Genomic DNA, 27418 nt, shown 5'->3' on the forward strand with positions numbered 1-27418 from the left:
CTAAATTAATTGAAACAGTCCATTTCTATTCTAGTGCTAAGCTCAGTGTACAGACTCTTAATAAATTATTTTAATTCAATTTCTTTGATTTCCTCACTTAGCCAATTGAGTACCTAATGTAGTCAGAGATGTTTGGGTAGTGGTGTTAAAAGGTAGAAGACATAATTCTTACAGAATTTACTACCTAGGGGACAGAAAAATATTAAACAAATTTAAGCCCATAAAGTAAAACAAGGACACTGTGTAAGAGTGTAAGAGAGCTACTCCCCAGTATACACAATAAAATTTCAGAATGGAATTCAGGATTCAAATGTAGTATCATACAGAAGGGAGGTGAGAAAGATGTGTATCAACAAAGCACTTTTTTTTTTTTAAATCCGAGTTTCAGACAGGGTGACTTCTTCAGGTGGTAACTTCTTTTTTTCGGGTCTGGGGATGGAACCCAGGGGCATTTGATCTCCGAGCTACACCCCCTGCCCTATTTTTTATTCTTTATTTTGAAACCGTGTCTCACTGAGTTGCAGAGGGCCTCACTAAGCTGAGGCTGTCCGCAAACCGCGATCCTCCAGGTCTCAGCCTCCTGAATGCTGGGATTACAAGCGTGCGCCACCACGCCCAGCTAGGTGGTAACTTCTTCAAGTAACTTATGTAGTCTTTCTTTCCTTCTTCCTTCCCACATGAGTTAGTAAGACTGGTAGTAATACCTTCACATACTGCCATAGTATTACTTGCGTTGTTTTCTTCTTCTATCTTCCCTCTTACTCTTCCAAATGTCTTCTAAGCCCCTTCAAGTATCCTACAGGTCTCTCTCTGCATTATTTAAATTCCCTTATGTTTTCTATTTTCTCTCTAGCTTCCACGTATGAGAAAAAACATATGATCCTTGGTTTTCTAAGACTAATATAATAGCTTAGTATAACTAATATATAACAGTATAATATTCTCCAGTTCCATCCATTTTTCTAACAAATGACGTTTGTTCTTCTTTATGGCTGAATATTATTCAATATATATATATATATATATATATATATATATATATATATATATATATATATATATCACAGTTTGTGGAGCCATTCATCTGTTGATAGACTGGTTCCATAATTTTGTTATTGTGAATAATTCTTTTATAGATAGTGGTATGCCTCTATCAATATAGTATTCTGATTTTAATTCTTTAGGAAAGATATTGAAGAGTGATATAGCTCAGTCACATGGTAGTTTCATTTTTAGTTATTTGAGGAGACTCCAAACTCATCTCCAGAGTGGCTGAGCTAATTTACAATTCTACGAAGAGTGTATAAATTGTACTCTTCATATTTTTATCAACTGCTATCTAACCATACATATGTATAACTAAAATACATAATTAATACCTGGATGTGTTTCATTTGTATTTATTTTAGCCACAAACTTTATTACAGAGATCAAATCTTTTCTTTTTTTTATTATATTTGTACCTGAAGTTCTGGATTAAAAAGTTTACCATTGAAAAGAGAAAGCAAATGAGTATTCTTCCACATTAAACTAATACATAAAAATATAAAAATTTAAATTTTCTTAAAGTCATATGTTTACTTCTTTAGTGGGAGCATTTTGTTAACTTGATAACAGAGACTGTAGGATTAGCATATCCATTTTGGAAGTATTTTCATATTCAGCATTTATGCAACATCTGAATTGTTTGTTTTCAGAGAGAAACGTCTTTGACTGGGTGATAAACGCTACTTGCCTTCTTTCTCCTTTTGTCTTTCAGCCTTTGCAGTTGGACTGTGACCTTTGTGCCATAGTGTCAAACTCAGGTCAAATGGTTGGACAGAAGGTGGGAAGTGAGATTGACCGATCTTCCTGCATTTGGAGAATGAACAATGCCCCCACCAAGGGTTATGAAGAAGATGTCGGCCACATGACCATGATTAGAGTTGTGTCCCATACCAGTGTTCCTCTTTTGCTAAAAAACCCTGATTACTTTTTCAAGGAAGCGAATTCTACTATTTATGTTGTTTGGGGCCCTTTCCGCAATATGAGGAAGGATGGCAATGGCATTGTATACAACATGCTGAAGAAGACTGTGGATGCCTACCCAAGTGCCCAAATTTATGTGACCACAGAGAAGCGCATGAGTTACTGTGATGGAATCTTTAAGAAGGAAACTGGGAAAGATAGGTGAGTCATCTCTGAAGCAGCCTCGTTGTCTTTTATGCTAAATTTTTGGTGAGTCCTTTTGCCAGCTATCAAATGAACAGAGTTATTTTTTAAACTAATCATTATGTGTTTCTTACTATTATGATTACTTGATGAGCCAGCAGCTAGGTCCCATTAATTCCACCTACACTGCCTTCTGTTCTCTCCATTTTAATTGGTTTGCGGCTCCTAGAAGAGCAGGATGCTTCTCCAAGATATCTTTACATCTTTTCTTGTGTAGCTCCATTTGCTATTGATTCAATTGGATTTCAGCTGAAAGAGGAAGTCTACACATTCTGATTTCAAAACAGAAATGCTAAGCAACTCCAGGTTAAGTATTGACCTAAACTCCTCTGGGAATTGTGGCAAATTTTTTATCTAGACCACAAACAGATGAGACTATTGATTCTCTAATAAGATGCAAAGTGTCTTGCATGCAAATAGACTCTGTGATCTTGAACATCATAGCTCGGAATCTAACACGTTAAGCAAAATACCATATTGAAATTATGCATTACTTAAAATCATTAGCAGTTGGATTCCTGAAGAGAAGTGAGGTATAAATATCTTTCACTCAAATTATCCAAAAACCAATTTGCATTTTTTCATTACTTCTACTTTTTGCAACATCCTATAAACTACTCTTCCTCTTTTTTTCTTTGAAGCCTGCTTTCTTAATTCATCCCATTCTCCTACCTTCCCCTATTTCTTATCTTTGCTTTTAGTCTTTCTAGCTCTCATATAACTTTATTGCCTGCAATTTCTTCTTCCCCTTTGGAAAAATAACCAGTATGAAGGAGAGAAGCAGAGCTAAAAATCAATCAATGTTGGTTCATATTTTTAGCTCTAATAAAGAACTACTGAAGGAAGATATTGAAACCAATGGCTAGTTTTAAATTATCTGTGAATTTTGCTTATTTGTGCAATATCATGGATGAATTGAGTATCAATTATAATTTCAATATTAACATTCTGATTCCCTCAAAATGTGTCTTTCACTATTCGGTATTATCAAATCCAGTTTTAATTATATTAGGGTATGTTCTTTAGGAAAAACACTGCTGGTATCTCTGGATATTATTCAGTGTTGATAATTATTTTAAAAATCTTAGGTAGACCTACTGTACTGTTGATAATGTGAGTTGATTTGCACTTAGCATTTTCTACTTTTGAGCACCAAAATGCACAGCTTCATGTGAAATGAAAGACATAAGAGGCCTTAATACAGTTCCCTTCTTCTGTTAGAGTTAACATGATGAATCCCGAACATTAGATTTGAATCAGTGTAACCTAAGCGGTTAAGAGAGAAAGGCAGTATAGATAAAAGGAATAGGTCTAGTGCTTCAAAGAAACATATTTCTGTTAGCACCATTTTATATTAATATGACCATTCTCAAGGGCTTTTGGAAACCTCTGGTCTCTCACTAGCCCAGAGCAATGCAATTAATTAGATATATTTGGTTTTTCATTAGAGTTAGTCCTCAGGGTATCTTGCAGTCATAACTACAAGCCCTAGAATCACTTGGGGGTAACAGAGGAGAGCTTAGTGAGGTGTTTGCTCCTCTGTGTTCATATCATGTTGGCGTTTTTTGAAGTGAGACAACACTGTCACAGCGGAATGTACAATAAGAACTGAGAGAGAACAGCTTTGGGAGATTGTTTTCTACGTTCTCATCAAATAAGTGTGAGGAGAAACACTGTCTTTATAGAGAGACAATTACTTGGCAATTTTATTCACTTGGCAAATTTAATTTTCAGGTACCATTCAATTTATAGAATTATCAAGATAATTTTTTAGAAAAACAAAATGATTTAATGATATATGCTTGCTGTTGTTTTTCAATGAGACTATTCCTGTGGGGTTTTTTGTGCTGAGTATTGCAATCAAATAGAATAGAAGACAAGTATGCTGATATTTTAGATTGGCACAGTGGATGATGATTTAAGGAGAATCTGGTTGGACAACATGAGATTAACCAAAATGATCTCTAAGGCTGCTTGCTTGCTATCTCTGCATGATTTAAATCTGTGTTCTAACTTCAGCTAATCCTTTACCAAGGATTTCCCGTGATATTCTGACATTCATTGACACATTTTAAACAATATCTTTTAAAAAAACCCGTTATGAAGGAAAATGTCTAATTTACAAAGCAGAGAGATTAGCAGTGCAATAAGCCTCAGTATAGCCACCATTTAGCTTGAATAACTCAATAACTCATGCCCAGTTTTGTTTTATCTATAGCTCCACACACTGTGTCTCACCAGGTATTAACTTTGTGGCAAATCTTAGACATATAATTATTTGTGCGTGTGGTACTGGGAATGGAACCTAGGCATTCCACCTGCAAGCTACATCTCCAGCCCCATTTTTTAATTTTTATATTGAAACAAGTTCTCACTAAGTTGCAGAGAGCTTCACTAAGACGCTGAGGCTGGCTGCGAACCTGTGATCCTCCTGTCTCAGCCTCCCAAGTACTGGGATTACAAATTTGCGCCATCACGCCCAGCGACATCATATAATTTTATTCATAAATGTTTTACTGTTTACCCTAAAAGATAAAGAATAAAAAAATTCAATGTGTTGCCCTGTATAATAGTCAACAGTGTTCTTAATATTGTTTTATGTTTGGTTGGTTTGTAAATTTTGCTGTTGTCTCAACAATATATTTTAACAGTTTATATCAGGATTAGCATAAAGTCCCTATGTTATAACTAATATTTTTCTATATTTTTCTTAACCTATCTCTCTCCTCTCTCTCTCTCTCTCTCTCTCTCTCTCTCTCTCTCTCTCGGAGCTAAGCATTAGTCTTACATAGTTTTCTACAATCTAAATTTGCTACTTTCATCTGTGTGATATTGCTTCTACAATGATTTTTCTGTATTGAATCTCAATTGGGTTCAGATTCAATTTCACCAAGACTATTAGATGTTACTTCCATCAGGAGGAATACTGTATACGTTTCTCTTATAATAATAGAAGCCATTATTGATCATTGGCTAGATTCAATAATTTATTAGGGTTGCAAAATGATAATATTTAATCATATTTTTCATTCATGAGATGATATACTTGGCTAGGAGACACTAGGGATAGAACCCAGAGTCATTCTACCCAGCCTTATTTTTAAATTTGAAATAGGGCCTCACTAAGTTGTTGAGGGTTTTGCTAGATTGCTGAGGTTTTGCTAGACCCTTGCACCTGCAATCCTCCTGTCTCATCTTCCTAAGTACTAGGAAAACAGGTATGCACCATTACACCTGGCTAATATACTTTTAAAAGAAGTTTGTGCTGGGAGTGGTGGCTCATGCTTGTAATTTCAGTACTTGGGAGGCTGAGACAAGAGAATCACAGTTTCTCAGCCAGCCTCAGCTACTTAGTGAGGCCCTCTGCAAGTTAGTGAGAAAAAACAGGACTGGGGCTGTAACGTAGAGGTAGAATGTCCCTGGGTTCAATCTCCAGTATCACATTCACAAAAAAAAAAAAAAAAAAAGCTTGTCCTCATTAACTATTTGGTTATCATAAAGAAGTCCATACCAGTCTCTTCTAAAGACTTACTGAATTTTTTTTTAATTTTTTACGGTACCAGAGATGGAACCCAGGTAACTTCTACCCCCGATCCACACCCCAGCCCTGTGTTTTTAGCTTTTTATTTTTGAAACAGGGTTTCACTGAGTTGCGAAGGGCCTCACTAAGTAGTTGAGGCTGTCTGAGAACAACGATCCTTTGGTCTCTGCCTCCCGAATGCTGGGATTACAAGCTTGCGCCATCATGCCCGGCTAAAGACTTACTGATTTTGATGCATTAGCTTCTTAGCATCCTCCAAGAATGAACCATAAATTAGTTATCATTAGTATTTACATATTGAAGACACTGGTTCCTTTGAGTCATTAAAAGACTTTAAGTTTTGACACTATGCAACACTATTGGGTTGATCTTTGTTTCTTAAAATGTACAGAGCTAATAATCATAATGAATTCAAACAGAAACTTTGAATTCAAATTCAGGGCCACCAGGTGGTAATTTTACCTCATCTGTCTTACATTTGTTTCTTCTTATCATTCCAACAATCACAGGTCCCAGAAACACCAATATAATTATTCACTCACTTTATTCTGCAACCCACACAAGAATCTTAGAATAAGAGTAACAGCACAACAAGCTATATCATCACCATTAACATTTTAAGATTATTTTGCATCAAAGCAAATGCTTTAATGGCAGGCATTCATATAGGTCCATACTCAAAACATGTGTGTTGGTTATATCCTTCAAAAGTCTTCTAATGTTATGCTCCTAAATAACTAGGAATGATTCAAGGGGCATACCTCACTGCAGGCATGAGGGAGTGAGGAAGAAGAGATGTCCATTTAATTTTACTTTGTTTGGGAAGATTTTTGCTTGATTAGTCTGCACTTACAAGAACTTTTCAGTAAGTACTCATTTTTGTCATCAAGTTTTTCATGGAGAGATCATGTCACCATTATATATAATTTATGAAATTAGAAAATTATGTCACTAGTAAAGTGATCCATGATAGAAAATGATCCATGATAGAAAAATTATTATATAAAGTTCCTCAAATAAAAATTTCCTTTTCAAGTTGCTTGCTTCTTCAAATTGTCAAAGTCCTTGTGAAAAATATCCTTCTCATTTAAAGTAGGCATCTTTTAATTTTTTCCAGTGGTTTTAATTTTGTCTCAAGAGATTACTCACCAAGGAAAACTGAAGTAGTAGAAGAAATGCATACATTTTTATATTTATTAGAATAAACCCAAGCCAAGGCTTCAGTATATTAAAATACTTTTTCAAAGTGAATAAAATTTAATTTTTTGTTATTATTAGTTACTGCCTACAATTACTTGATTTGTCAATTAGAGAGGGTAACCTTTTTAGGGAAGACTGACTTGCCCTTTATCTTCTGGGACAGTTTCCTTTGGAATTCTAGGTCCTTTGGTCACTGGCTACCTTTATAGTTTAACTCACCAAATATATTTCTGGTAAACAAGAATTATAAATTTTATAGAACTTTGATTTTTTTTCCAGAAACCTTTGGAATTGCAGGTCTTATGTTTAAAACTCTCTGATCAAAATGATTCTTTTTTTTTCTCTGTGTGAATTATTGGCATACATAAATAATATTAGCCTACTGACATTTATATATTTGCATTAATACATCTTAAAACTGAAACGCCCTAGAGGTGCTGGTGGACTGACAGTGGCACATGGCACAGCGCTCAACATTTGAAGAATGTGATTATGTGCCTGACACATACGGATGCAAAAATAATACTAATTCTTCTGGAGAAGCAAAAGAGAGCCAACATAAGACATTCAGCTTACCTCCTGGCAGGTGGGCAATTGTAGCTTGCACTTCAGAAATACATTGGCAAATGTAGACACATTATTTAATTAAGCAATAATTGAGAAAACTATAGTCCCCATTAAAAGAGCAAAGTTAATTCTAGGCTGATAAAGGACTCTGAGCTGCCCTAAATAGGTCTTAATTAGCTGGCACCAATGTGGCTCCGCCTTCAGGGATGGATGAAATTAATGAAAGCTAGCAGCAAAAAGATCAATGTTTCAAGATGTTCCTGCCTCAGGTGAAGAGGGTGAGAAGAAGGAGTCACTTTAAAGGATTGTTTAGGTAGCAAGAAACCCAAAAGTCACTTTTAAAAGACACTGGCAGCCTGGCAAACGGGTTTGTAAATATCAAAATGCCTGTCTGGCTCATCTCCGCCAGCATGCTCCCTCCTGTCCCACTCAGTCTTCAGGAGAGAGGAAGAAATCAGTGATGTGTCATTCCCCACTGCCGCTTGCTTATGGTGACAGTTTTATAATCTAGCAAGGGTTTTAAGTGCTGCCCAGGTCTCGCTAGCTTGGCCGTTTTGAAAGTTTCCTGTGCCATTGTGTGGCTGCAGTCATCCACCCCTGATAGGATTAGGTTGGCTTGCTTCCCTAAGGTTTGCAAACTCAGTTGTTTCTTGAGTGGGGAAGTGATTTCAAGTCCTCTCCCCTGAGAATCCGGGAACCCTTCTGAGTTCCCCCATCAGCCCGAGGCAAGCTGCCCCAAAGTATACAGTGAGGCAGAGAGAAGGAGTAAGAACAAAACCACACAGCTGCTAGCCCTCAGAGCCAGCCACAAGAAGCAGACCTGTGCCTTTTACATAAGGGAACACTATCGCTTGACCCAGACTCCAAATACCAAAGTGTCTAGTTATTCCACCTGTAAGTGGTTAGCTCCTAAGCCAAAAAATCTAGACCTAAAGAAAATAAGCAAAGTATTAAAGGTCTTGAATTTGTAAAACAGGACATAGTATTAAAATTTGTATCTTCCTACTCCCCTCCCATTTTGAAGACTGTTTGCAAAAACAAAATTTTGACACTTTTTCAGAAGCAGTGTTGAAAGGACTCTATTAAAAATGAATTAATGTCTCCTCCCTAGCAAATGTCTTTAGCAGGAATAATAATTCACTCAGCAGTCCTGGGAAGACCCATGGACTCCAGAGTCAAAAAGCAGAATAAGGCAACTATGTCTATTGTATGCTAAAATGCATTAGGGAACAGGGAACTTCCTTTTCTCCTTTATTCATGGTGGCATCCAGTGACATGTATTAGGCCTCTTTTATAAAACACATCTGATTGAAATTAAAAATTCAATAAAGGCCAGCGTAATGGTGCACACTTGTAATCCCAGCATTCAGGAGGCCGAGACCATAGCATGGTTCACAGATAGCCTCAGCTACTTAGTGAGACCCTGTTTCAAAATAATGAATAAAAAATAGGGCTGGGGGTATAGCTCAGAGGTCGAATGTCCCTGAGTTCCATCCTCAGACCTGCAAAAAAAAAACCAACCCCCCCCAAAAAAAAAAACCAATAGAAAGAAAAGGGAAAATAGAAGGGGTCCTTGTAATCTTATCAAAATACCAGTACCAACCTCTTAGGCGTTTAGAAACACACAGGTTGCCTGCCTGTGACTTGGCTCAGCAACAACTCATTACTTTCTCTTTTTATTCCTATGACCACTGCTCTGGTGTAGTACTTTTTGCCTCTTACCCAGGTGACTGCTAACATAGCCCTGCCCGTGTTTTTGTGAAAAGACTTCCCTGTGCCAGAATTAAGCTTCCCCCATCACGATGCACACAAATGCAGCCCACACTTTTTGAAAAAAAAAAAAAAATCTAACATCACCTCTTTCATGAAGTCTTTTGTAATATCTCTAAATAGAACTCACATTTCCTCTGAAAACCTGATGTATGATAGATGTGTATTTTTATAGAAATCATCACTTTCTACCATGCATTATTGCTGTTTATGTCTAATCTCTCCAGGTGGTCCATAAACACTCTGAAGGAAAACCAGCTCTTATATATGTATCACTCCCAGAAACATGATAGAAGGCTTGACTCCAATAAGTATTCAGTAAATACTTGATGGATGAATGAATAAGGGAAATACTTCCTAGTAGCTTTTTTAAGCTTAATAGTCTCTGTCATTTGGCAAAATATTTGTGAATTTCAAACCACTTTTATTTACTTTTATGGTAGGATCACAGCAGTGCCAAAGAGGCAAATTCCAGGATTGGATTTTGATAGAATTGTTTTTGCAGTTCTGTGCAGAGACCACCCTCACTCTATCTCACCCGAAGGCTGGCAGATCTATTACCTTCTCTAGGGTTTTTGTGACTGGGCAGTGGGTTTTTAATAAGTCACTGACAGAGCCATTCCTCAAATATAGGTTTCCATTTTATTTTCACTTTGGTGGTGAAGCAGGTTGCAAAACTTCACTCACACTCCTGTTAGTTGTCAGTTGCCTGATAGAAAATACATGTCCTAGCACCTAAATCCAAAGTTACACTCCTGGGCCTTCAGAGGCAAGTACAGCCACTGCCACAGAGGGCAAAAACAGAAGACCAGGAAAGGAAGAATGAACTCTCTAGGAAGAAATTTAGGACCCAACTTTATATTTTGTCTTCCAAAAAACAATTCCCTACTTCTCTTATAACAAAGAAAGTGAATTGCTTTAGTAAGAATACTTTGAAGTAACTTTATGAGGCACACACAAATAAAGATACAAAGGGCAGAATAATTTTCCAAGCCCCTACATAAATGGCTGATAAATTTGTACATAGAAAAAAAATAATGGAATCATATTTGTATAATTTAGATGTCATTCTTCTGCTCAGAACTCTGCAATAGTCCTATGTTCATTAAAATAAATCTTTCTTTTGTGGTGCTGGGAACAGAACCCAAGGGCATTCTAACTCCAAGCTATACCCCTGGACCTATTTTTTTTTTTTTTTAATCTGGAAAGAGGATCTCACTAAGTTGCTGAAAGCCTCATTAAGTGGCTGAGTCTGGCTTCAAACTAGTGATCCTCCTGTCCCAGCCTCCCAAGTACTGGCTTTATAGGCATATACCACCATGCATGGCTTTAAAGCACATGCTTTTCCAGTGGCTCACAATGACTCCAGTAGTGATTTGACCTTCTGTTTCTTCTGTTTAACTTCCCTGTGCTCACTTCCTCAGCCACCCAGGCAGTGCACATGCTCAATGGGGAACCTTTCCTCCAGCTCACTCCCAGACACTCTCCCCTTCTATTGCAAGAACAACTTCCTTAAGCCTTTGCTATTCGTCACCTGCTCAATGAGTCACCCATGACAATACTTAAAATTGAAGTCTCTGCCTCACATAGCTTACACTCCCAATTCTTCTCACCTTCTTCTACTTTTTCTTTTTACCATATTATTTTCTAACGTTCTGTATTTACTTATTTTATTGTTTATTGGTTTTAACATGTCTCTCTCCGTCAAAAATAAGTTCTTTAAAAGAAGGGATCTCCATCGGTTCTGTTCACTGATATACCACATTAGCAAGCCTATATAGTTAGATAATCAGTATTTGCTGACTGAGTGACCTAGAGATAGCAAAACAATAACTAAGGGATTCAGTAACTAAGGGATTTAGGCAGTTTTGCAAAACTTGTCTTCTAGGATCTACCAAAGTAGCTTTTAAAAAAAAAGTATATATTTTCAGGAATAGTGCAATTAAGATAGGACTTGAAAGTAATTTGTTCTGCCCTTTTCTGCAAAAGAGTACTAGGATAGGAGCTCTTTTGTTCAAAGATAGTATCACTTTGCCCAAGGAAGTAGTCTGACTAATTTTTATTCTTCAGAGTACGTATTGGTTTTTTAAACAGATTTGACCAAATTAGCTAATTTATTTTTCATTCAATAGAAACAGCAAAACTCTCCCATTCTTATTCAGATTGGTAAAACAGTGACTCCTGACATGAACCTATAGCAGCATTACCTTCAGAGTAGATTAAACCCAGATAGTTGTGTTTATCCCTACAGATTCTGACCTGTAGATGTAAGAGTTTTGCATTTCTGACAGATTCCCAGGTAATGCCATGCTGCTGATCCTGGGGCCACACTTTGAGAACCACTGTAGTTGAAGAAGATTATAAAATGTCAGGAGTCACATTCAACTATTTTGAAAACAGTTGGTCCTATATTCTTTATATAATTTGTGTGTGGTGTGAACATCTACAGTGATTTCTCTGATGATATTTTTAATGGTAAGGAATTTTTTAACTTCCTATGGAAATCCTTCCGCAGCTCTGTTATTTTATACTTTACTTTCTTAAGATCTTGCTCCTCTGCAATCATGCCAGATGGTGCTACTCATTAGCTGATAAAGAAGAGGTGCTTTATCATTCTAGGCAGAGAGACAAATCATTCTGTTCTCTGACTTTTGAGTAAAGAATCAACATTTGGGTATATATTCAGCCTACTATTTGCTTTCAATTTTGCGCATTAGGTATTTATTACCCTGACGATATGTGTGCTAGTCATTTTCCCTCTGTTGTGCATTTATTTTAAATCATGTTTATTAAAGTTCAGATCGGTAATGTTCATCAGTACTGCCATCATCACAGAGTCACCTCCACTGATATGTCATTTCTCTTTTGTCTGAAACACCTGGGTGGAGTGGTTATGTAGAAAGTGTAGCCATATACTTAAGATACTAGGTGATATTTTATTCCCTGACTTGGCTGTGACAAGTGGGTAACTGGGCCCTTCCTTTGGAGGTTTTGGCTCTGGAGTTTGCATTGGTAATTTATGAGAAATGGTAAGACCCAAGAACAAAAACAAAACAAGTAATTCCAATAAATTTTTGTTCAATATGAAGTTATCTGTATGGGTATATATTATCTTGGGGGAGGGGAGGGAGCAGGGAGGACCTCAAGGATAACAGACTACAGATGCTGTGTACATCCATGTTTCTGGCACTCTGAACCTCACTATGATGTATAATAACAATGCACTAATGAATTTTTTAAAAAATCTTTTAAAAGAAAAACTGACTTTTAATACAATAAAAAACTATTTTAAGCCTAGCGTACCCTTGTAGAACCAGTAGTTAAGAGTATGAGACAAGAGGATCACAGGTTTGTAACTAGCCTCAGCTACTTAGTGAGGTACTCCGCAACTCAGTGAGAACCTGTCTTAAAATATAGAATAAAGAAAAAAATAGGGCTGAGACTGTAACGTGGAGCTAGAATTTCCCTGAGTTTCATCTCCAGTACTGTAAAAAAAAATCTTTTTAAAAAAATCTTTAAAATTTTTTTTAAAAGTTAGCATTATGACAAAACCAAGCATTCGTTTTCATGTGTTTTCCTTATGAAGAAGATACAATGAAAGAAGCATGCAATTTAATAAAAAGTGAGTGAATGGGCAACTTTTTCTACAAACAAAGAAAATATGTGAAGTAAAAAACTGGTTAGGATTCAGGACCTAGGAAAAAACAAGTCAAATATGAGATATTCAATGATTGATTCAAAAACACATTTTTATTTATAATTTTTACTAACATAAACCCGTAGCTTTTACTAGGTTTTATGCAAAGACTCTATTGTAGGCATTAGGTGTAATTTAGGCTCCTGAAAAGGTTATTTATTGTTCTCTCAAATGCTTCTTTTACAAAGTTTTGAAATTGAACTTGTGAATTTTCCTTGAACCTTTATTAATTGGTGGTAGGAGAGAGAGAGAGAGAAAAGGGGATATAAATAGGAGCTTCCAGGAAGAGATTTCAGTCTGTCTTAATTTTTTAGTTGAGAGTAAATCTTTGACCAAGATGTTAATATTATTTTATAATAAAATGAGCATTCCCCCAGATAAGTATCATTTTGAAGACACATAAGCACTGAAGGCAAATGCAAAGCTAAGAATTGTTTTTGCTTTAAGGTGACTTTTTTCTGACATAGTTTTGTAGTTCCAATCTGTCATTTCATAACAAATACAGTTGGTTTTATTTAGGAGTGCATTAATTTTTCTTCCATCAATGAAGCAAATGTCACTTGTGCTTCCTGGCGATGGTAATTAATTTGCCCTTTATCTTCTCTTTGTCTTCATCATAACTCATCTGATAGCTCACCACCCCACCTTAATTAGGAAAGAAGACCCTTCCAAAAGTGAACCATCTGCAACTCTGTCACCTGGAAAGAATACATAAAATATGGTAAAAACAGAAATGACTGTAAAACTGGCTCATCCTCTTTCCTTAGCAGGTGGATTCTTGGTGGGTAGAGAGTGTGTTTCTGGTGTTTTTTATGCCAAGCACATTGTGGGTGTTCAATAAATATTAAATAAAAATAAGAATTTCCTAATTAAGATGAACACTTTCCTCTATTAAGCAGATGGTGCTCAATAGGAGTATCCCATTATTTACAAGTATGACACAAGGTGCTGGCAATTGTCTAGGAAATGTGGCTCTCACTTCTGACGCTGATTATCTGCTAAGGCAAACTTTTGTGTCAAACAGCTTGATCAATATTAGTTAATGTTTGCAATAAAAACTGAATAGAGATGGACTTTGTGTGTATATGTCTGTAATCCTGCTGTTTCAGTTATTAATATTGGCTTCCATTATGAAAGTGTTTCTTGCTCTTAGTTGTAAGACAAATTTTCGTACCTGATTTTTATACCATAGCTTCACCATGTGATTTGAATTTTCATCACTGCCTGATTTCTAGAGAAATTTTCAAGTCCTTGGAGTATCTCTGTGGTTACGAAAGTGAGACATGAACACCTCAATGATATTTGCAACGCTTATAGTCATAGCTGAAACCTCCACGGAACTAAGGAGAGTTAATTAGGTGTTCCCAAAATACACATCATTTTATGATTTTGCAGATCACCCCAATGAAAGTAACAGCCTAATTTCGTCAAGTCATGTAAATTGCAGAGAGGGATGATGAGAGTAGGCAATTCTCAGTTCTTCGGATAAGTTAATTTTGTTGTCAGCACATCCACATTTTCCCAAATCACAAACCATAGGCAGAACTTTCTAGCACAAGTGAGATTTGGTGATCAGATACTATTTCCATTTCTAACGTCTGTCTTCTATAAAAGGTCTATGCAAATAGGGGCTTTCAGGAATGTAAAACTAACAGCTTCCCCTATTAGGAGCTTAGTGAGCAGCTGCCATGCTTTCTCATACAAGATAGAAAACATCTTGTTTACTAACATAAAGCCCGTAAGTCCTCACCCACATACACGCACACCAAACTCTTCTATGCAGGGGGAGTTTTTATTTTGGTTTGAGGGAGTAGCACAGAAATGTAGTTTCATTCCAGTCTGGCAAACATCTTCGAGCATATACTCCCTGGGTGCTAAGTAGGTGTTAGACATTGTCCTAGACTTGAAGAATCCAGTGATATTTGAAACACATTCCCTAGCTATGCTGATAACTCTTGGAGGATCTGGCATGTGTTGGCAGGTTTCTTGCATCCAATATCACCTCCTTATTTTTAATATTTATAAATCATGCTCATCAGGGAAGATGTTAGTAGGTAGAAAAAGAATGTAGCTGTGAAAATATACCAAGACAGAACAAATCCCAGAGTGAACTGGAAATATGTTGACCACAAGGATGTGCTGCAAACCAAGATGTGTTCTTGAGGCAGAAAGATAAGTATTGTGCCAAAGTCTAGGCTTTACCTCATTGTCAGACAATCAGTGGATTTCACCTTCATTCCCTGCAGACTTATAAAGAAATCAAGACCATGTACTTTTTCTGTAGGCCTGGAGTCTGCCAAGAATATGAGCTCATAAATATGTTAGCTTAAGTAAAGCTTATGATAATGCAGAACATGAATCATCTTCCTATTTTGAAAATCACATATTCTATAACTCAATATTCTTGAAGTTCCTACAAGTATCTACATGATTCTTCTTCTTCACTTCTTTTGCTTCTTGATGCATATGTCTCCTTATCAGAGAGGCTTTCCTTGATCACACCACCCACTGTCCTACCCTTCAACCTGCTTACCAAACTCTGTTTTTAGTTATGTCACTGATTATGGCTTGATATATTAGTAAGGCTTGTTCTCGTCAGTCTTCCCCCAGCAGACTATAAAAATCATGTGAGCAGAACTTTTTTTACCTACTGCTGTATCTGTGTCCCATCAAGAAGCACTTGACGCATGGCTAGCACTCACTGACCAGTTTTTGAGTGGGTGATAGGTGGCTGTTTGGGATTGTTAGTTCATTAATATAAGAAGCCTCATTAGTTAGGAACTCTTAGGTTAGATCAGAATTTAGAAAACTGTATCTCCTGTCTTCCAACATCTCTCCTTAAATATTCCTTCAAACAATTTTGCCACTGAGAGGTTTGTACTTTGAAAGATATAATCTATATGAAATTACATGTGTAAATAGCACTTAATTCATTTCTCAAGTTCTATATATTTGAAACAAATATAGCCTCCATCAAGTTCTAATAACCAGGGGAACCACACTGAAGTGAGTTAGTTCTACCTCAAATCTTAAAACACAAATATTTCAAAAAGATCTTGTATTGGGTAAATAAATGATTCCTGCTTGACTTTTTGAGATTTCATACATAGTTCAAGAGTCTATATTGCCAACTTTATGGTCCCTTTAGAAATACAGAGATCTGAGTAAAGAAACTTGGAAATGAGCCCAACAAATCATTTTGTGGGTGATAAAACCCTAAGACCAGGTAAAATTTAGTGACTTTTTCAAAATCCCATCTCTTGTTGTAAAACTTGACTCACAGGGTCTTCTGAATCTCAGGCAGGGCTTTGTGTAGTGTGCTCTATGGACTACCCATTCCAGTGTTTCCTAGAGAGTCTTGAACAGCCTCTCAGCCCTGCAGATGCAGAATCTCTGGGAAAAGGGTCTGGGGCTCTGCTTTTAATCACTCTGCAGGTAGATCTCACATACCAAAGTTTGAGAACTTACCTACCATTATGTCCAAGGATTTCGGATTCTCCTCCATTGGCGTGGAGAAATAAAAATAAAATAAAATTATATGATTTGAATATATATATGTATATATATATATATATATACATATATATATTCAGGAATTTGACATAATTCTTAAGATTTTTGTTCATTTATTTGTTTTATTTTTAGGTAGGGACACTGGCTATGATAAAATCTGTTTGCTATCAAGTAAGATAATGAGCTCCTTCACTAATCTTGCTACTTTATTCATTTCTTCTACAAACTTTGTAAAGTGCAAAGTTTCAAGGATTCAAAGATAATTGGGACCACCCTAGCAAAACTGGAGGAGACAGACATGGTTTCACAGGGGTACTGGGAGCCCTGAAGGCTTTGTATCATCTCCATATTAGGCCTCAGGACCAAGTAATTTGAATAGCCAAGGCCAGCTCTTTACAGGTCACATCTAGAAATCTCTGTAGACTAGCTGGGCATGGTGGTACATGCCCGTAATTTCAGTACTTGGGAAACTAAAACAGGAGGAACACAGTTCTGAGGCCAGACTCAGAAACTTAGTAAGACTTGCAGCAACCCATCAAGACCCTGTTTCAAAACAAAAAAATAAAATGGGCTGGAGCTGTAGCTCAGATAGTGAATGCCCCTGAGTTCAACCTCCAGTTGAAGAAGAAGATGAAGAAGAAGAAGGAGGAGGAGGAGGAAGGAGGAAGAAGAGGAGGAGGAGGAGGAAGAGGAGGAGGAGGAGGTGGAGGAGGAAGAGATCTCTGCATACTCCCAACAGCTCTCCATGCCACCAAATTGTCTTAGGTCTTAGCCTTCACACAAAGAATAGGGAGAGAATCTGTTACTTAAAACAATAACTAGTCATCATTGTTGTTGTCATTATTGTTGGTACCTGGCCCCTTGTTGTGTAATCACTTTTCAGTCCCACTGTCCTTTGCCTCTGTTCTAATAAATTTCCCCCACTCTTCATCATCCTTGGGGATGAATCATATATTTCATCAGCATGTTACTTCTTGACATACAACCCTAAAATTGAACAATCCAAAAAATTCCCAGAAATGCCTTTGTAGAATTCTAATTTAATTTTCTGCATGGTGAAAACTGCTTAAGACATTTTTCAAAGCCTAAGTTATTGAATATTTTATACCATGGAAACTGTCTTAGGAAAGAGTTGGGGATTTAGAGCCACAAAAAGAAAGGAAAATATACTCGAGGAAATATTGTAAACTACTACTTCTCATAAGAATATTAATATCTGATGTTTCCCCATCTTGAAATACCCTGGGGCATGTGCTGATTGCACTGCTTCATGGTTGTAGTTTTGTTGTTCTTTTCATGTTCCTTTGAAATTCTCCCCATGGCCATCATATTGATTTCATCACTGTGGTCATCATTATAGGAAAATGGAGGCATTAATAACATGGTCTCTATGGACAGATTGTAATAGAAAACCTTATAAATAATTGCCCACTAATGGGAAAATTGAAAATATGCACTGTATTATATTGTTCATAATGTAATCATTAAAATTACAATTATGTGACAATGAAAAAACTCATTTTGCATTAGTTTATCTTTACATAATGTTAATAGCTAATGAAAGTGCGACAATTACATCTAATTAAACCTAACAACATTTCTGTACTTCTTATAAACGAGCTACATTTTGTTCAAAATGGTGTTTGTAGAAACCTTACTGAAGCCTAAGTCTATCTCTAACAGGAGTCTTGTAATAGAACCATCAGTCCTGTGAAAAATCACAACTTAATGCCTTTCGTTAAATGAGCCAGAGATGTGAGTTCTTGCCATTAGTAGGCATATACAAAGATTTCTTAGATTGTGTCATTGATATAGTTAAAATATCAACCCTTTTTCCCACTAATCTGTGTGTGTATATATATATGTGTGTGTGTGCATGTATGTACTTGATTTATTTATGCTAGGTGCTTTTGGGGGGTGGTTCTGGGGGTTGAATCCAGGGCATTCTATCTCTGAGCTACATCCCCAACCCTTTTTAATCTATTTATTTTTAATTTTGAATAGGGTCTCACTAAGTTGCTGAGAGTCTCCTAAATTACTGAGTCTTGCTTCAAACCTATGTCTTCTGTCTTAGACTCCCAAATACTGAAATTACAGGCATGTTCCTAGCACCCAGCCCTGTGTTCTGTTTTAACAATAGACTTCTTATACTGGACTCTCATGTTAGAGGAGGCTCATCTAACTTTGGGATAGTGATGGAGCAGGTGGTTCCTTGCCATAGATCCTAGTGCAGGTCTGTTTCTTGCAGCCTATATGAATTAGGACAAGTGTCGACTCTCAGTTTTTACCTGTAAACAGTGGAAATGAAAGTAATAATATCTGCCCTTTGCATGCTTGTTAGAACTGTACTGAATACTTATAAACTTTATAACATGGCCTAGTTCATGGTAATCATTTGCAAACATTGTTATATATCAATATACCCATATTATGATACCACATTCATATCGTAATATCAAAGGGTCAATTTCAGAGTGCCACATATTTTCTAGATTTTTTTTGTATATTAAATCACTTAGAATTTTTAATCTCCTTAAAATCATCATCAAATATGTGATATATAAAACATCATTAAGGCCCTCAATATATGACCAGCATGTTCTTCAGCATGGAGATTAAATATTTGAACTCTGCAAGCCATTGGCCAAGTCACTAAGGTTTCTGACAACCAAGTCTTATTTACAAAATGACGACGGGCTTCAGGGCCCCTTCCAGTGCAATGACTCCGGACCACTCGCATCAGTTATGGATTACCAGGAAGTATCAGGAAAAAGATTGTTTAAGGAAATTCACATAGAACTTTGAAAACTCAGTTGCTACTGTCCTTCCAAAAAGCCATGACACTGATTCTTACATTTCTGTTCCTGTGTGTGTGTGTTACTGGGGATTGAACCCAGGGGTGTTCTATCTTTGAGCTACACCACCAGCCATTTCCTTGTTTGTTTGTTTTGGAACCAGGTCTTGCTAGGTTGCGGAGAGTCTGACTGGGTTGCTGAGGCTGATGTTGAGCCTGCAATCCTCCTGTCTCAGCCTCTCAAATACTGGGACTACAGGCATGTGCGACTACATCCAACTCTTCTGTTCCATTTTAATGTTCAGCCCAAATGACGTATTTTCTCCCCAAGAGGACTTACTCCCATAGTGTCAACCATCACTGTTACATATTGTCTTCTGTGATATCACTGATAAACATTGGTCTCTTAAAGTAGATTGGTGATTAGGTATATTCTATGCATAATATAATCTAAGTTTGGCTCATCTTTATAAGTCACCTTTATGTCTAGTTCAAGTATCTTATTATCTCATGCCTAGACTATCATAATATTCTTTATTTTCTCTCATTTCTCCTCATTGCACTTCCATCCACATATTCTTCATGTACCAGTTTTATCTTCCTAAATAATTTTGCATTTCATTCGCCTATCTACAGAACTTTGATAGCTCCTTATTGCCTATAATATCTTTCATTTGTTATCCGTGTGTGTGTGTGTGTGTGTGTGTGTGTGTGTGTGTGGTACTGAGGATCAATCCAAGGGCCTTGTACCACTGAGCTACAATCTCAGCCCTATTTTTTTTATTTTTCAATAGGGTTTTGCTAACTTACCATGCACTGATGGTCTCAAACCTCTGAAACCTCTGTCTCAGCCTCCCAAGAACTGGGATTACAGGTGTGCACCACCACACTATGCTTCTTCTGAGAATTTTTCCCAACCACTCTCTACATTTATGGCTGCTAGTCCCTATAGATAGTTTTAGCCTGACCGATTGGCCTGCTCATTATTCCACAGCACACATTCTCAGCTTGTATCTTTGCAGGTCATATTTCCCCAGATGACATGGCCTTCCTTGTGTATTCTTGTTGTAGAAATCTTTTAAAGCATAGCTCAAGAATCATCTCTCCCACGCAGCTATCTCTAGCAGCCCCATTTATCTCTCCTTCTATTCCTTGCTCAAGCATTTATATTGCCTGCCCTGTATCTTACACATTGTCCAGACTGGCTCAGCTGTCTATCTTTTATGTATGATTCTGGCCAGCTCACAGGATTGACAAGATTGGAAGCCCCTGACAGGATTAAGCCCCCAAGGCCATCTTGCAGAGTACCTGAGGTATATTAGGTCCTCAACAAATATTTTTTGATGAGTGTCAATTTCATAAGCACTTGGAAACAATACTCAAAAGCCTTCTTGCAACTAGTAGAATCGGCCTGAAGCAGACTTTATCCTGAGAAGTAATGTTTTCTGAGCCTTTTTCTTATAGGAGTCTTATAAAACCTCATGGCAGAATCAAGCACAATCCCCTCTGCCCTGAACTCAGAGACCTTCTCCTGGGGGAAGTATCATTTTAAAAGAGAGTTTATGGGTAAGGATTCACATTCAGGGATCAGTGTCACAGCCGGGGCTGCCCCTCTGCTGCTGGGAATAGCTGTCTCAATCACCCATGCTAGAAGGGCCACAAATGTGCCTTGTTTCTGCTAGGAGCAGGTGCTGGGTCATCTGTAGCTGATGATATTTAATGAGCCCCAGAAATAAACAGAGGGGAGCACTGAGTATCCTTGCCTCCACTCTGCCACTTACCCACTGGGTAAACTTGGGTCAGGCGCATCCCACAGTTGAAAACTTTATTTCTTTCACTTTAATGTGGGAGAAGAGCTCCAGAATTTAAATTTTTTTATTAAAAATACAGGCTAAATATATCAAACTAAGATGAAAATTGCATTTTGGTTAAAAAAATAAAATTTATCTGATTTTTTTTGTGTGTGTGTGGCTATTCATTTCATAGAGGCAAATCCATCCGAAATTTCTCTCTTTCTCCCACCCTCATTTTCTCTCTCCCAGACTCCATTTTAAAATGTTATTTATGGAAGTGTCTGGTTGTGTGTGTGTGTGTGTGTGTGTGTGTGTAAAAGAGAGAGACAGACAGATAGACACTGGGGAATGTACCCGGGGCATTCTACCATTGAGCTACACCACCCAGCCCTGTTTTATTTTATTTTATTTTATTTATTTATTTTATTTTTTTATGGTACTGGAGGTGGAACCCAGAGGCTTTCTACCTCCAGGCTATACTCCGCGACCTATTTTATATTTTATTTGGAAACAGGGTCTCACTAAGTTGCTGAGAGCCTCACTAAGTAGCTGAGGCTGGCTTCGAACCTGTGTGATCCTCCTGTCTCAGCCTCCCAAACACAGGGATTACAAGCGTGCGCCACCACGCCTGGCTCTATTTTATTTTATTTTATTTTTTTGAAATGGTGTCTTGCTAAGTTACTGCATGCTGGCCTTAAACCTGCCATCTTCCTGTCTCAGCCTCCCAAGTGTTGGGATATTATAGGCATGCACCACCATGCCCTGCTGGCTTTTTCTTAAGACCTTATTTTTGTAGAGCTGTTTAAGCTTTACAACAAAACTGATCAGAATATACAGAGAAATCCCATATACGCCATGCCCCGAGACATGCACAGCCTCCCATACCATCTACAACCCAACCGGAGTGGTGCATGTATTATAACCAGTCAAACTACACTGGCACATCATGATTTTTCCAAAATGACAGTTTGCAGTAGGCTTCACTCTTGGGTTTATATATCCTATGCGTTTAGACAAATATACAATAACACATCTACCATCCTAGTACCATACAGAGTATTTGCACTATCCTAAAAATATTCTGTGCTTTGTGTATTCATTCTTCTCTTTTCCCCAACCTTGAGCAACTACTGATCTTTTTACTGTTTTTACAGTGTTGCCTTTTTTAGATTGTCATATAGTTGGAATCATTTGATATGTAAGCTTTTCAGATTGCCATCTTTCACTTAGTAATATGCATTTAAAATTTCTCCATATCTTTTCATGGCTTGATAGCTCATTTTTAATAGTACTGAATGATATTCCATCACCTGTACCGTACCACAGTTTATTTTTCCACTCACCAACTAAAGGGCACCTTGTTTGTTTGAAGTTTTGTCAATTGTGAGTAAACATCCTTGTGCAGAATTTTGTGTGGATGTAAGTTTTTTCTCTTTTAGGTAAAATGTTTTATTCTATATACTGAAAAATTCTAGCTGACATAACTAAGTTGCTTTAATTTATGATTTTCTTTTTATAATGCCGAATGATTTCTTTTTATGACTTTAAGATATTGAATGTAACTGGAGTCTTTTTCTTTTGTTTGTACCATCAAAAATGTCTTATTAACCTAAGTGTGGTGGTGCAAGGCTCTGAGCAACTTAGTGAGACCCTATTTCAAAAATAAAAAATAAAATAGAGCTTGGAGGTAGAATTACTATGGAAATTCTATGGAATACTATGGAATTACTATGGAAATTGGAGGTAGAATTACTATGAAAATTGAATTACTATTCAATTTTCAATCCCAGTAAAACACACACACACACACACACACACACACACACACACACACACATTTTGTTTTGTTTAATGATTTAAAAAATTAAAGCTATCTGGCATTCCCTAAGTGTCTGTAGCTGATCCTGGTGGGTAAAATGTAGGGGCATCTTTGCTCTCATTAAGTTTCTTTTTCTGTGATGGAGACTTTTTGCTGACCCTCTGCTTCTCCCTCTCCTCTTCCTTCCAGTCCCAGCTCCCAATGCTCTCTCTGTGCCTCTTGTTCTCAGAGCTCTTCCTCTGTCTCTTAGGCTTCTCAGTGCTATAATTTGTGCAGATGGACTGATTCGATCAGTCCTTCTGAAAGCCTTCACTGTCCTCTGTACCTACCTTTTTGTTGACGCTTGGTATTCTTGTTAGACATTTTTGTTGTTGTTTTTATATTTTTTTTATTTATTTATTTATTTATTTATTTATTTATTTATTTATATCATGACTCTTGTTCCAGGCTGTCCTTTCTGTTGTCTTTGGTAATGTGTGTTTATATGTTTTTAAATCCAAAAGGATAACCATGCGTGGTGGGGTTATGCATGATTTTTGCTTTCTTTGTTACAGGATTCTGTATTTTCTGAACTTGTTTGATGTAAAAGTACAAATCTAATTAGAAAGAAGAGGCAAGTCCAAGAAAAAAAAATTATTTGATGCATACGTTGCTTTGGGTCTTGCTTCCAGCTCTCTCCTCAACCTCCTTTTCTGTGTCTGTCTTCATCACCCAATACATGCCCAATGGCTGGCTGAGCTGCTGACTGATGGCTGTCTGTAGAGATTGAGGGAATGGCCTGATGGTCAGCAGGAACCTACAAAACTGCAAGTCATGGGTCACTTCCGATGATCCCTGAGGCTTTGGTCTAGCTGCCAGTTGTTCCTAACTGGTAGAAATGCAGAGAAGTAGCACTGGCTTCCTTATGAAATCCAGGGCCCTTAATCTAATATGACAATTATTTTTAAAAGCTGCTGATGATAGCAGGTACAGGTGAAATCGTATGATGCTCACTCATTAGGATAGCATCACACTGTGACTGCAGAGTTTATTTTTGTTTTATCTATGTGCTAGTTCATTTATTTTGATTCTTATTGACTCCTGCATGCTCATTTAAGTTGTGTGATATGGGGTGCAGTGTTGTCAGTCCTCACAGAACACCTCAGAAAGCAAACCATGGTAGGTCACCTAGAAACTAGAGGGCCTTGAGTGAAATGTAGGCTCCCAAATTTCCTTCTAATTAGTGGAATTATGAACATAAGTTAGTCCCTTTCTACACATACAGGAATTATAGACAGAAATAACAAACTTTGGCCAGAAAGCAGACCCACTTTTACCTGGCTATAACATGGTTGCCATTCACTGTACGCAAGCTCCATCATGAACATAGATCTGGTGCTTGCTCCTGACTACTGACTATCATGTTCTAGCACTTGGACTGGTCATGGCATTACTAAAAGTGAACTTTTATTTCACATACTACCACAAATCAACAATTCATTCATTTCTACAACAAGCACTTATGGGACTTCTATCTTGTAATAAAAAGTCTGCAACAATAAATAACATGGAAATTCCTTAAAGAGCTTCTATTGAGGGATGAAAATATACTTGCAAATAAATGGGAAGCAGGGTTATGAAAAAGTATTTGGGAAAAGAGCTATTTTTAGGCAGAGTAGGAGGAGTTTTATCAAACCATTTCTTTCTTTCTTTCTTTCTTTCTTTCTTTCTTTCTTTCTTTCTTTCTTTCTTTCTTTCTTTTTTTTTTTTTTTGCGGTACTGGGATTCCTGGAAACCCTTCTATCTCTGGGCTACACTCCCAGACCTATTTTATATTTTTTATTCGGAAACTGGGTCTCTTAATCCAGCGAGGCTGGCTCTGAACCAGCGTGATCCTCCTGTCTCCGCCTCCCAAGTGGACTACAAGCGTGTGCCACCACGCCTGGCACAAACCATTTCTTATCATAGAGCAAAACTACCTTTGTATTGAATTCAGTTGACTAATAGGTATGTACAACTGCACGTTATGAACTGCGAATGGAAGATGAGTTTTACTGCCTCTTATCTTTTGGTAAATCATACTTAGTACTCTTAATCATTTTGTTTCTCAATATCCTAGTTTCCTTATCTTTAAAGTTGAATTAATTTGCTTATTCAAAATTCCAAAAGTAAGTCAATTTGGTAATATTTTAAATATATGTACATCAAGGAAGTGATTTAAAATATCAAGACTATAAAGCTAAAAACAATTTGAGGATACATATAGAAGGTAAAGTGCATATTACAATTAGTATTAGCTTATGCATGAGGAAAACAAGTCTAAATAAATATACAAATAAGGGAAATGTATGAAATGAATATATGCATATGACAAGTGGTGAAAAAACTGTCTCCTATTTTCAGAAATAAGGAACATTCTTATTAATTTTCTAGAGCAAAGGTTAAAGGGTATTTTAGAGCCTTTGACATTCCAGTGTATGAGTGATAGATCATAATTATTGTCCTGAATTCTGGGTAAATAATTGAATAAATCTAAAAATGTGAAGAGCATTATCCCAAGGCCCTTTTAATATTCTCCTTGAATAATGTTATTTAGTTAAAGATGAAAAGACTTAACTATTATTCCCCTAAAATTAATGTTTTTCTCTTTCTTAAAAAAGTAGTTCCCTTATGATTCAGGTCAATATTGCAGTATAACTTCAAAATAACAATAGTTTTTATGTGTTGCTTGTTTTATTGGTTTTATATTTTATTGATAGTTAAATTTATATAAATAATAACATACTTGTTATTGCTTAATGCCTCACCTTTTTCTATAAGTCTTCACTGTGAAATGAAAGCCAAAATTACTTTTTTCTTTTTATAAACTCATTCAAATAAGACCTGTAATCCAGTCTCTTTTCCTTAAAGCATTTGAACGCAAAATATAAATTTCCTCTGTGTCAATATACAGTTTTCTAAACTCACTTAAGTCTCAACTGCTAATAATCAAATGAAACCCAATTCTTTTTTTTTTTTTTTTTGGAAAAAGAACAAAGCTAGAAGATGTATATTTTCTGATTTCAAGCCATATAAAGCTACAATAATTGAAACAGTGTAGTAATATTCTAAAGGCAGATATATAAACCATTGGAGTTAAATAAAAGCCTAGAGCTAAATTCTTCCCTATATTGTCAAGTTATTTTTGACAAGGTTTCCACGAACATTTGGTGGTGGGAATAATAATCTTTTAACTAAATATTATTGAAAAATAATAATTACATGGAAAAGAATAAAATTGGACCCTTACCTAATCCCATATACAAATATTAACTCAAAATAGATAAAAGACCTAAATATAGATCTTAAGACTATAAACTTTTAGGAGAAAATCTGGGTTATAAAACCTCACAACATTGAAATTGGCAGTGATTTCTTGGTTATGATTTCAATGGCACAGGCAACAGAAGAGTATACAAACTCCCTAAAAAAATAAAAAACATATTGTATATCCAAAGACAATGTAAACAGAGTTAACAGTTACTAATAGAATGGGATAAAATATTTCCAAATGCTATATCTGAAGGTATATTAATATTCCAACTAGAAATCCTAAAAATTAACAAACAATAAAGGCAAACAATACCCTTTAGAGATAGGTAAAAGACTAACATAAATAATGAATCTCCACAGATAACCAATCTTAGTTGTCTGTTGGATGGAAAATCTTGTTTCTCTAGTTCTGACGTGTGTTATCTATTTCTTCTTTGTAGTTAATCTCTTTAAGTATTTTCTCTAGTGCTGGTTTTGAAGACATAAATTCCTTCAGTTTCTGTTTGTCATGGAAGCTTCTTATTTCTCCATCTAATTTGATAGAAAGTATTGCTGGGTAGGAAATTTTTGGCTGGAAGTTGTTTTCTTTCAAAATTGGGAATATGTTACTCCAAGCCCTTCTGGCTCTCATGACTTGGTTTGGGAAGTCTGGAGTGATTCTAATTGGTTTGCCTCTGAATGTCACTTGGCCCTTTGCTTTTGTTGCCTTTAAGATTCTCTGCTTGGCTTCCACATTGGTCATTTTGACAATTATGTGGCGTGGGGATCCTCTTCTCCGATCCTGTCTAAAGGGAGTTCTATAAGTTTCCTGGACCTGTGTATCGACCTCTTGCTCTATGTTTGGAAAATTTTTTTGCTATTACTTCCTTGAAGAGATTGTTGATCCCTTTGGTTTCACTTTCTTTTCCCTCCTCTATTCCAATTATTATTACGTTAGCTCTCTTAAAATGGGCCCATATTTCTTCAATATCAGATTCCTGCTGTCGGATATTTTTTCCTAGATTAGAAACTATGCGTTCATTTTTGGAATGATTATCTTCTAAGAGCGAGATTCTGTTCTCCATGTGTTCTAATCGGTTGTTTGTGCTTTGAATTGAGGCCTTTACTTCATTAATTGCATCCTTTATCTCTTTTTGGCTCTCTCTGAGTTCTTTTCGAAGCACCTCTATTATTTCTACAGTTATTTTCCTGATTTGATCTTCTAGAAATCTCTGATTTTCTG

General features: G+C 36.6%; 1 protein-coding gene across 1 annotated transcript in view; it reads left to right on the forward strand.

Annotated features, from left to right (window-relative positions):
• Window positions 1–1810: 1810 nt before the first annotated feature.
• The window catches only part of ST6GALNAC3 (ST6 N-acetylgalactosaminide alpha-2,6-sialyltransferase 3), a gene marked incomplete at both ends in the record, with an annotated part of 225503 nt that continues 199895 nt past the window's right edge, over window positions 1811–27418 (forward strand). Inside the window, one exon of the mRNA XM_080692131.1 lies at window positions 1811–2169. Coding sequence (XP_080548257.1) covers window positions 1811–2169 — 359 coding nt within the window. The remainder of the gene's footprint in view (window positions 2170–27418) is intronic.

The sequence above is a fragment of the Muscardinus avellanarius genome (assembly GCF_963383645.1).
Source record: "Muscardinus avellanarius genome assembly, chromosome: 3".
Classification (NCBI taxonomy): Eukaryota; Metazoa; Chordata; class Mammalia; order Rodentia; family Gliridae; genus Muscardinus; species Muscardinus avellanarius.